The sequence below is a fragment of the Piliocolobus tephrosceles genome, chromosome 18 (assembly GCF_002776525.5).
Source record: "Piliocolobus tephrosceles isolate RC106 chromosome 18, ASM277652v3, whole genome shotgun sequence".
Taxonomy (NCBI): domain Eukaryota; kingdom Metazoa; phylum Chordata; class Mammalia; order Primates; family Cercopithecidae; genus Piliocolobus; species Piliocolobus tephrosceles.
Window position 1 is genome coordinate 35,418,700 of NC_045451.1, and position 12,144 is coordinate 35,430,843.

The 12,144-nt window shown below is 34.2% G+C and overlaps 1 protein-coding gene across 5 annotated transcripts in view; it reads left to right on the forward strand.

The window, feature by feature from the left end:
- The window catches only part of PIAS2 (protein inhibitor of activated STAT 2), a 108,258-nt gene extending 99,244 nt beyond the window's left edge, over positions 1-9,014 (forward strand). For 2 of the 5 annotated variants that reach the window (XM_023207601.1, XM_023207603.1), the window contains 2 exons: positions 4,229-4,266; positions 6,836-9,014. In XM_023207601.1, the coding sequence (XP_023063369.1) occupies positions 4,229-4,266; positions 6,836-7,018 (221 nt within the window). In that variant the 3' untranslated portion in view covers positions 7,019-9,014. Of the gene's footprint in view, positions 1-1,110; positions 3,860-4,228; positions 4,267-6,835 lie in introns of those variants that run through there. The other 3 variants (XM_023207604.1, XM_023207605.2, XM_023207602.1) reach the window with 2 other exon arrangements.
- The last annotated feature ends 3,130 nt before the right edge of the window (positions 9,015-12,144 follow it).

Sequence of the window (12,144 nt, forward strand, 5' to 3'; positions counted from 1 at the left end):
GCTCAGTATGATTTTGCTTCTTGAAATTTGTTTAGATTATGTGAATAAAATTTAGTGGAAAAGAATAGACATTTTATAGTACCCATCGGAAAAAAATGGCTTTTAAAATTATTTTTTGCTTCTTAAATATATTTACTCCATATGTAATTTGGGAGTTGGTATTTTAAGAAGTTGTTTGTAGACCCAGCTAGCACAAATTGTAAAGTATTTGTAAAGTATATACAAAGTCTGATGCTAAGGTACATGTGAGGTTTCATGTCAGGGGCAAAGATGGAAATTCAGAGATTCTTAATTCCTAACTGCCTTTTATGGCTGTAACATTGGCTAGTTGGAAGAGTGTCTGCATGTCATCTCAGTATGTGTTATAAGCAAGCATTCTGAAAGGATTTGTTTCCTAAAGACCTTGAATTAAAAATTAATCCTGAAAAAAGATAATGAGCATTTCTGTTCATTAAAGTGATCCTACCGTTTAGCAATAGTATAGACACAATTTACTAATCACTTGCCTTGTTAGTTTTTCAATTCTGTGAACCTAGATTCATTTTTAATTGGGGGAAATTTACATTATTTCAAAAATTGGGCATAAAGTAAGACTTTATTTCTTTTTAGGAATGTGAAACTTGAGAAAAATGCAGTAAAATATGTCTGAACTGGGTATTTGGTAAAAATGCGTTTCAAGACTGGTATTGAGCAAACAAGACTAATATCCAAGGCTGATATTTAGCCAATATTAACAATTATGGTGATACTGGTTGTTATTATTGAAAAGCTTTCTTACCAATTGATAACTGAATAGAATAGGATCTATTGTTCTTTAGAAGAATTGCTAGTTTATCATCATGTATTAATTATGTAGCAGTTACTATATCTAAATAGTTTAGTTTTACTTTGATTTTATTGTTAATGTGCTCTTTTGTGATTCGTAATTTGGTTTTATTTTATGCATAATTTTTATGTAATTAGTCCTACTGTGAAGAATTTCAGTATTGATAAACTTAATAATTTATAATAAAATATTAAATAGAACACCAAGAATGGAGAGATAACAAAGTTTTAATACATTTCTTAACATTCCTTTTAAACATAAACATGAATCTTCTGAATCTGCAGGAGAACAAAGAAGAAATGATATTAATAATGAACTGAAGCTTGGAACATCTTCTGATACTGTGCAACAGTGAATACAAAATAAAACAAATAATTTGTATTTATGGAGTGGAAAACAGCTTGATTATTTCAAGGAAAAATATGACTGCCTTATTATTGCTAGTGTCATATTGTCAGGTGCGAATGGTGCTCAAAAGTTGTATCATTAAAATTTGAAAGTGATAAACATTTACACATTTAATCATGTAGCAGTTATGTTTTGTTAAAGTTTATGACTCAAGGAAAATGTGTTGTCATCAATAAGGGAAAAAGTCTAATGAGTCAATTTCACAGTGAAACACTTAAAATTTTAAAATTAAAATTTTATCAGTGTTAATAAAATAGTGTTAACACTACCTGCTTTTTAGTTAAAAGTGATTGACCATTTTCAACCATGATATACTTAGGAGGGCATAAAAATGTATCAGTATGACATGCTGCAATTGAAACTTACGGTGAAATAAGAAATGCATTTTGCTAATAAACTATGAAACAAGGCAGTAACATTTTAATCACTACTGATGAAACTTTATTTCATATAAGAGTTTTAATATTCTGCTTAAAATGTAAAATGCAAGAAGACTTAGATGATTTCGTTTTTTTGTTAGGAAGAATAGCATCTAAAATACTATACGAAACTTCACTGTTAGTACTTGAGAAAAAAATGGTTTCAGTGAGAGAAATATTTACATTAAACAGATTTTATATAGACAGCACCCTTGTAATGCTTGGTAAACAATCTAGAATTCCAACCAAAATTTTAGAAAAATTTCTAGGTATTTTATTATGATGTTGTATAAGTCACCACATTCAATTTTCCGTGGATGAGGTATCAAGATACAGATAAGTAAATCTCTTAATTCTTTTCTAAATAAACTTTATATTTACCGCACACATGAAATCATCAAAGAGAATTACAGTACATCTGAAGAACTGGAATGGAAATAATGAAAATAGGATCCTCAGTGGGCATTCTCTGGTGATAGAGCTTCAATTTTTAATTTCAATTAAAATAAATACACAGGCTTGATATGATTTTCAAACTTTTATATCAAGCTTGCATATTTATTTCAACTGAGATTATGAAATGGAAATAGTTGAACATCTAGAAAATGAGCACTTTTGAGTGGTTTGGCGTCGGTACACAATATTCCAACACCATCGTCAATACTTCAGTGTTATAAAAAGGTTTCAGTTACTAACATGAACTGAGAGATACAACAAATATTAAAGGTGATTGAATGTATGAAACTGAAAAACTATAAAAAGGTAGAAGCTATTATAAATATGAGGAAAACCGAAAAACTAAAAAGATAGAAGGTACTGTAAAAAGAAAATGGTTATACCATTTGAAGCAGAACAAAATAAATAACATTCCAATAAACTTTTTTTACTTAATAATAGAAATTGTAAATGTAAAACTCTGAAGGTATTACAAGGGCTAGACAAATTTTGAGTTCTTTGGCAGAAGCAGAGAGATGATTTACTGAATAGTATCAATATGTAGACAAAATCTGCTTATTAAGATATCTCACCTATTATTTTAATAGAGAAGTCATTGGAAAAGTTTGTTGTAATTCTCTTTGGTTTAGTATTGGCTGAAACCATCGTATCATATAGCTAGTGACAGACATATGAAATGAAAACCTACAGCAAGCTGGGTGCGGTGGCTTGTGTCTGTAATCCCAGTACTTGGTGAGGCTGAGATGGGAGGATCGCTTGAGCTCTGGAGTTCAAAATCAACCTGGGCAGCATAGTGAGACTCTCTCTCTAAAAACAAACAAACAAAAAAATAGTAATAATAATTAGCTGGGCACGGTCACACACGCCTGTAGCCCCTACTTTTTGTGAGGCTGAGGCCAGGAGGTAAAGGCTGCAGTGACCTATGATTGTACCTCTGCATCCCAGCCTGGGCAACAGAGCAGACTCAGTGTCTCCCGAAAAAGAAAAAAAAAAATCTGTAGCAACAATTTTCAGAAAGGCTTTAGAAATCGTTGGAATGATTTCTTTCAAATGATTGGTGCTATAGCTTGTATCGTTTGATAAGCATTTTTGTAATACCATTATTTGGAGATTATAAGATAATATATTTAAATTTTTTGAGTTATAAATTCATACTGGTTAGTAAATATTTTAAATGTCCCCACTGATATTGTCTATTTTGCATAAAAGCATAATGTCAGACTTTCTCTGTGTGGTGATTATATTCAGAGTGTCTCTGAATGCCAGCATAAAAATCGTGGAATTGAATAGAAATTGGCCTGTCTTAATGACGTATGGTTTCTTTTTTAAAGTTTTGAAATAATTAAAGAGAATTTAGTCACACAGGGAGGTCTAGGTGAACAGACATTGAAGTTTATTACTAGACTTTTCAGACCTAAAAATTGTATTTATTATTATTATTTGAATATGTCAAAATTATATTACTGGACAATCTTTTACACATTCCTCTTTCTAAAACCTAATTGAACAATTACAGTTCTGTGGTTCAGAAAATTACATTAGCTCAGAACCCAGTAACCCTTGATAACCGTGTTAGCGCAGCAATTCCTGAGTGTGTGCTTTGTGCAGAGCGTTGGACTATGTACTGCTCTTGATGTGGGGACAGCTGGGACAGAGAGCTATCATTGAAATAGACATCTGTTTAAGAAGTGATACTTAGATGAACCTCTGTATTTCTGAAAAATAAATGTGAAATATCTTAAGAGCTTAAGTATGTTTTTTTTTTTTTTCCTTTTTTAAAGGTTCAAATCCAGATCATTAGCTCATCATTTTTATTGCTTCTCATTCTCTTAAGTGGCAAAGGGGGAAACATTTGTTTTGACTAGTCCTTCTCTGAAAAGTTTTGTACTTCTTTGAGTCTCTGGGAGCTAGTTTTTTTTTTGTTGTTTTATCAGAGAATATATTCATCTTTGGGTTTTAAACACTTCAAATGTCACTAATCATGGTATAGAACTTCCCTGTGGCAGAGTGGTAAGCACTTACCACAAATGTTTTGTGATTTGTGATAAAAATGATTTAGGGAAATGATTCTGGTCTCCTAAAATATGAGACAACTATTAACAAAGCATTTTTGTTTTAGGTTTGGATTTTCTTTCCCTTATTCCAGTTGATCCCCAGGTATGTATCCTGAATTTAAGCAACTAATTTGTATTTGATTGTTGGTTATGTCATACTAACTAAAAATGACCAGTTGCATAAAATCAGGACAGTCAACTCTGAATTACTTACATTGATGGAAAGAAAGTACTGTGCAAATATTTCACAATTTATTTGAAGGAATAAAGTTGTTTCAGTTTATGATTTTTGTCTGTAATATCTAAATTTTAAATTCTGTTTTATTTAGCTTAATCAGTTGGCATCTCTTACAAGCATTTGAATGATTAGAATGAATGGAAGCAGTTCTGGGTGGCTGCAAGTTAAAATTTTACAAATACAGTTTTATTTTTTAGCTAAAACATTGTGTACATAGAAAATCAACAGCCAAACCTGATTAGACAGACTTGACTCATTAGCTTGATTCTTCGTTGTTTTTAAAGATATTCAAATTTGGACTTTGGGGAGGCCCCAGTTTTAAGTTGCTATATGTCAATCATCCCTGTTTTCTCTGTTGAAGATGAGAAACCCTAGTAGCCCAGAGTCCCAACATGAAGACCTTACAGTGAGCATGGATTGCACAGACTTATAGCAGAGGCAGAGCAGAGGAGGAGAGGTCCTGTATCAGCCTCCTGTTTCAGTACTCTATCAGATTACATGAACAGCACCAGAAATTTATGTGCAGACTGAGGAATTTCTTGTCATTCGGTGTTGACCTCCTTCTAGCAGTATATATAACAGAGGTACCTAGCAAAGGTATCTGTGTATTTTTCTAGGAAATGGATTCTTCAGATGTAAGGATTGCTAATTTTTATGTGACCAGTTCTTTTACAAAAAATTATCTTGGAACCTAGAGGTTTTTATTTCATAGCTCTATTTTGTATATTTAGCAGTGGTCTAACTTATTTGGTGAGTCCGTAGTAGAAGGGTGAGGTGGGGCCTTCAGTTTGCCATAGAATCCTTAGGTATTACTACTTGACCTCCATATTATCCCTTAATTCTTGTCATTGTATCTACAATAAGGGATGCAGGGTTAGAACTTAAGTGGCTGCAGTCTGAATACTTGTAAGAATTCAGTGCAGAGCCTGTTCATGGCAGGACTGTAGCATCTAGGACTACTTTCATAAATGAGTATCTTTTTCTTACGAGGCAATGAAAAACTGCCTGAGAGGTAGCAGGAATAAAATACAAGTTTCTTGGCTTTATTCTAGATTTACCCCCCAATTTTAATGGAAAGTTAGAAATTATTTTGATTTTAGAAAAGAGTTTTAATACCTGACAATTCAACTATCTTTAGAGCTCCTTGGAAGCTCTTTAAGAACTATTCTTCTCCCTGTAACTAATGTCCCTTGACTCTGTGTGTGCCATTCATTTTATTGATGAACCAAAACAGTTATCTATCCAAAGCGTTGAATAACTTTTTCTTTTGAAGGGCAGTCTGAATTTTAGTTGTTGTCGTCCCTCTGACTGGCAACTTAAACCTGGACTATTGTTTCTGTTTTATTCACCAGCCTTGGAAATCATGTAGTCTAAACAACTTGACTTTTAAATTCCTGTTCCGTAATCCAATGTCTCTAATGATAAGCTGCATAATCTTGAGAATGGGGAATGTGAGTCAGATATCCTTACTGATCTTTCATATAGTTGAACTAATGACAAACTTAAAACATCTCTTGCAGGATATCACTTAGACCTCTTGTTTTGCTAAAGTCAGTGCAGTTGTTTCTCACATGAAATATTCTATACTGATATAATGCTTTTGGCTCATCTCTCTTCACTCCTCTGTTAATATTAGAGTAGTACACTAAGGTTTGTACTTGTTTGGATCAGTGATGGGATCAGTAACCAGGATTGTAAGGGAACTTGTGAAATATGAGCACTAGGAAAGGGGTGTTAACCAGGCATCATGAGAAGATTAGATTAGATCTTCTTTAACATTTATTGCAAAACTTTGTGATTACCTGAGATAATTTTCTGTCCTGAGGATCCTGTGATAGTTAGCTACCATCTAGTCTGTGTTTTAGAATGAATGTTGTAATTCTGATGACACAGGTATTTTGTGTTTATGTGCAAAGGAGTCCAACGCCATCATTCAGCTGGTCAGCCTTAACCTTCATAAAGGGTCTGTTTGATACTTAATTCACACCGGGAAAGGCTAACAAATACTTTTTAAAATGCTATTAAGCAAAAATGCCGGTGTAAGCTCAACAGTTCTTTCAAAATTGACACCCAACTAAATATAATTAGGGAACAAATTCTTTTTGAGATTAAGTATGAGTTGTCATTGGAGGGCCAATATTTAGTATTAAATGACTTCAGTTATTGTTGACATTATACTTTTACCTTTGTATGCGGTCAGCAAACAAGTTCCTCAAGTTTAGAGAGAATCAAGAATATATGCTGCATTCTCTAAATAATGTAAAATAGCTGAATTCATGCCACCTTCCACCCAAAGATGTGAAGTTTTGAGCAATTTTTAAATCCCAGCGGGATTTAAATATGTGAATATTGCTTGTGCATATCTAATAATTTCTAGTCTCTTTATTTAAAATCAAGTAGCCTCTTCCTCATTGGCATCATTGTTTGTTTCAAGCAGTACTGTCCTCCTATGTTTTTGGATAGTCTCACCTCACCCTTAACAGCAAGCAGTACGTCTGTCACCACCACCAGCTCCCATGAAAGCAGTACTCATGTTAGTTCATCCAGCAGCAGGAGTGAGACAGGGGTCATAACCAGCAGTGGAAGTAACATTCCTGACATCATCTCATTGGACTAAAGGAGGACTTACTTGATTCTGGGAATCATTCATCAGAACTGCTTTTTCTTGGATCTCTAGTCTGTGGAAACTTGTTTTTTTTTTTTTTTTTCTCTTAACAATTTGGTATTTATTGAAAGTCAAATGGATTCTTTTGCTTTCTGAGAGGTGAACACAGAAGACTGCAACAAGAACCAAATGACATGCAAGGATTTTTCTTAATTATGCTGTACTCTCAGCATCAGATACATTCAGCCATAACTGTATCTTCCTGAGAGATGGATTTCACTTTCATACGTTAATGGATGGAGTCTACAAATCAATGAAAAAAGTTTTTGTTAAAGAGCAATAAAATTATGTAAATATTCAAGTAACCTTTTTTCTAATTAAAAAAAAATTGTAATCAGTGATTCTAGAATGACAGCAACTTCTGTTTAACCTACGTGAAGGAAAAAAAATATATGGAAAGAAATTTATGTTTACTGAATGAGTCCTTTCCATGGAAATTTGTTCTGTTTCATTGAAGTAATGAAGTTTCAGTACGTGGCCAAAGCTTGGATTCCACTTTTCGTCCTGCAGTTCCACTTTTCTTCATGATCCCATCAAAGAAAAACGGCATTTGTGTTACTTGGCTTTTTTCCTGCTTATCATTTACACTTTGACGTTGTTTGCTAATGAATGCTGTGTGTAGTTCTGGGATTTGGCTACTCTTCATTGGTGATTATGTTTAAGAGCACTATGCAGATTCTGCCCTTGACATAATGTGTGTTATTATGTTTTTAGTAATTGTACATTCTTCATTCTAGAGTTTTCTATAAATTTGAGGCTTGCCTTGTCAAAAAAGAAACCCTATGCAGCCATTGAATGAAATGTCTTTGGGGTATGGTGTGACTGAAATGTTTGTTAGAAATTTGTTCACACTATCAAATATTGATATCTTGGAGCCAGCAGAAGAGCAAATTTTGGGAGGTGGTAATAACAAAATTTAATTTCTTCCCAAGAACTTAATTTTCTCATTTATTTTACAGAATAGTAGTGAAATAGTTGATGAAACTTTGTATTTTGGTAGCACTGATATAGAAAATGTGTTTTAGATTTATGATGATATTTCTTACCAATGTAATTTCAGTCTCAGCAGTGATTTTCAAACTTAGAAAAAGGGACAGCAGTAGATTTTTTTTTCATTTTTTATAAACAAAATCTTACCTGAAACTACAAAAGACAAAAGAGAATTACAAATGTTTGAATTAAAGTGAAGAAGGGTTGGGGAAGATAAGCCTGAACCCACTTCCTGTCTCAATCCATGCTACCCCAAACACTCCAGGGTATCGCTGAGGTTATATTGGGTGCACTTTGAAAATTTTCTTCTGTAGTGTGTTGGTTTGATTTTAAATCACACAGAAAACTGGGTTTTACTCTTAGAGAAACATTTTCATCCAAGTTTTATAGTTCGCTTCATTTGACTTCCTGAATCATTTTTGAGTTCACAAGGATTTAGTACGTTTCTGTTCAGCTTTCTCTCTCTAAGGTTTACCTTAAAAACGAAGTCCTTATTTTAATGGCCAGTCCAACCAATTGATTTCTCACACTGAAGTGCCCAGGTGAGGACTCATCAATTTCAGTTAGAATAGGGACGTACTACTTAAGAGTTGGTGCAGCTCCAAGGAGCTTACTTGTACTTGCTTGGGTTTTGTTTTTTTTTGTTTTGTTTTTGTTTTGTTTTAACTTTCTCAAGTTTCCATGGCCTTTGTGTATTCTTTTTATGTTGATTTAATTTCATGTGGTTTCCCATATCATCCCTTCTTTGGCTACATCGTCTCCTTATTCAAGGGATTATCCCTTTGTGGGGGCTGCTTATTTTAAAGATGTGGGGGGAAAAAACCCGAATCTACGAGCAGTAGTTGCACATAGTTGCCAGTTTTATCTTCTTAGTCATTAGATTTCCAAACCATGTTGTAGTTTTTTGGTCCAGATAATAATATTTCTTTCTCATAAAGTTTTATGTTGCTGCTCTAAATACAGATGCAATTTTTATTGACTCTGTAATGAGATAGAAAAAATTTAACTTGATTTGTGTGGCATAATTAATAAAGAAATGATGTATATTTGTTATTTTGTTACCCTTTAGATTGTCAGAGACTCCCCAATTTAATCAACAAAGTTTTATAAAGTTAATGAAAATATTAGTAGAAATTAGTTTATTTACTTGGTTCTTATAACTGATACCTCTGTGCTTTTGTAATTGTGATTTTTTTTTCTGTTTTCTGTGAACAGTTTTAATGTTCAGTTTGGTGTTTTACACTGAAATTACATATAAACTTTTAATTTATTTCATACAGGCAACTTGCATTTTAAGAAATATACTTTGAAGTTTATCATCTTGAAGTTGGGGCTTGCATTGTGTATCTGTCTTTGAGCATTAGTACTTTATGATTTTGGCCTTATGGCAGCATCATGATTACTGAGCCATCAGACTTTAATATGGTCACTGTTTCTTATCCAGACCCTAACTTTCTAGTAGTTTATTTTGCTATCCCAGATTTCTGCTTAACCAGATACAAGGGATTTTCAGAGGGGTTGTCTTAGCTGTCACCTAGATTATCTTAGGAAATGAACTGTAATAGTCAGTCTCCTAAAATCAAATTTTTTTATTATTAGTAGTAGTTTTTTTTTTTTTTTTGAGGCTGAATCTTGCTCTTGTTGCCCAGGATGGAGTATAATGGTGCAATCTTGGCTCATTGCAACCTCCGCCTCCAGGGTTCAAGCGATTCTCCTGCCTCAGCCTCCCAAGTAGCTGGGATTACAGGCATGAACCACCACGCCCAGCTAATTTTGTATTTTTAGTAGAGACAGGGTTTCTCCGTTTCGGTCAGGCTGGTCTCGAACTCCCGACCTCAGGTGATCCGCCTGCCTTGGCCTCCCAAAGTGCTGGGATTTACAGGCATGAGCCACCGTGCCCAGCCAAAATAAAATGTTTTTATCTTTCTTCACTGAGAACTATGAAGGGCTTTTCTTGCTCTGGTAATCCCCCACAGTGTAATTGGTGCTGAAAATAGCTTTGTGCCTGAGGTCTGTTTTCACTCACTCACTTTCTGACCATTAGGTGAGCCACTTCAGGATTTTCTAGCCCGAAGTTATAAAAACTTGGCATCTGTCCTTAGATAATTGTAAAGGCAAAATGAAAGCATTGAGGTGAATTTAGGTTATATGGCATTTATCTGGTAATGTGTTTCAGAAAAGCTAGAATGAAAATATGATGTAAGGGATAGCGAGGATAGGTTGATTCATAATTCTTGGTATAAAACCAAGTTTTCCTTAGTCTTGAGGAATTTGAAGAAGGTAAAATGTTGGATTTTAAGCAAAGTAGGATTGACCAGAGACTGTTCTGACTTTGACATTCAGACCTTTCAGATATTCTTCCTTCAGACCAGTCCAAGACACTCACCATTTCCAACCAAGTTGTCTTTTTTTTTCTGCCAATAAAGTATTCATTAGTTGACATTTGTTTGTATTTTAGGTAAAGTCAATTTTTTTAAAACATTAATTTAATTAATAGGTATGCCTTTCATTTCTCTGGCCTTCAGTTGGTTTAAAAAAAAAAAAACACTTAGCCAGACCATTCTTTATTTAGTAAACATTTTTATTTTCTTAATTTTTCCTGCAAGATTTTCTCCATTTTCATGGAGTGTCATAATGACATTACCATTATTTTCTAGCTCTCTTCATCATAGAAAAATGTAGAGCAGTGCACCATTTAAACATGTCTGACATTAGATTTAGTGGTCCTGGCTTCATGTGATTTGGGAGCTTTAAGTTGTCATTTAGATTGATGATTCAACCTGATTCACCATCTTTTTTACTACAATTCTACATGAATGTGGTGAAACAGGTAGAAGAAAATTAAGCATTTCTCTGCTTTTGGAGTCTAATGTTCCTGCCAAGTGACTGGTTTGTAACACCCCCTCACCCCCACTTTGTTAGGAACCTGCAATTCCTAAAAGAAATAAATCTGTATACAATGTCCATTCGTTAATGCTTGCCTGGTTGAATAATGTTTGTTTTTTCTGTTTATGTAAGTAGTACATGCTTATTGTGGAAAATTTAGACAATACAGAAAAGTATGACAATTGCCTATAATTCTGTCACCAGAAAAAAAAATCACTTGATATTTTTGCATATTCCTTGCCAGTGTCTTTGCTACTTCTGTATATTTTTACATAGTTTCATCATTCTCAGTGTAATTTGTATCTTGGGGTTTTTCCCCTCAATCTACAAGCATTATTCCATGTCATTAAAAACTGTGTCAACTATTATTAATTTTATGGTACTCCGTTGTTATGGATGTACCATGATTCATAAAACCTTTCCTTATTTTGAACAGTTTAGATTGTATCTCATAATGCCATGGTGAATGTCTGTGCATAAATTTTTTTCTTAGGATAAATACTGGAAGTGGAATTTCTGGTCAAGGGTATATGAACACTTTTGTAGTTGTTGATTCATATCACTTTTCCACATGGGTATGCTAATTTATACTGCAGTTGGATGGTATGAGAAGAGTGGTCTAGCCATATTTTCCAAGAACATGAAATATTTTATCTTTATGCAGGCATCTGCACTGAGACACTCTACCCTTCTGACCCTATGGAACGGGGTTAACTGATTTGGAGATCTTTGGCAGAGATTTTCCCAGGCTTTCTTAGTTTTAAGTATATCTGACATGGGCTGGGCGTGGAGGCTCACGCCTATAATCCCAGCACTTTGGGAGGCCGAGGCGAGTGGATCACCTGAAGTCAGGAGTTGGAGACCAGCCTGGCTAACATGGTGAAACCCCATCTCTAGCAAAAATACATAAATTAGCTGGGTGTGATGGCAGGGCACCTGTAGTCCCAGCTACTTGGGATACCGAGGCAGGAGAATCTCTTGAACCTGGGAGGCAGAGATTTCGGTGATCTGAGATTGTGCAACTACACTTCAGCCTGGGTAACAAAGCAAGACTCTGTCTCCAAAAAAAATTATACACACTCACACACGCACACACATGCACACACACATATACATAATCTGACATGTTCCAGAAACACCTGTATATGGCTATCCAAGCTTTTCACGTGATTTTACTTGCACTGTAAAGTTGCACAAATATT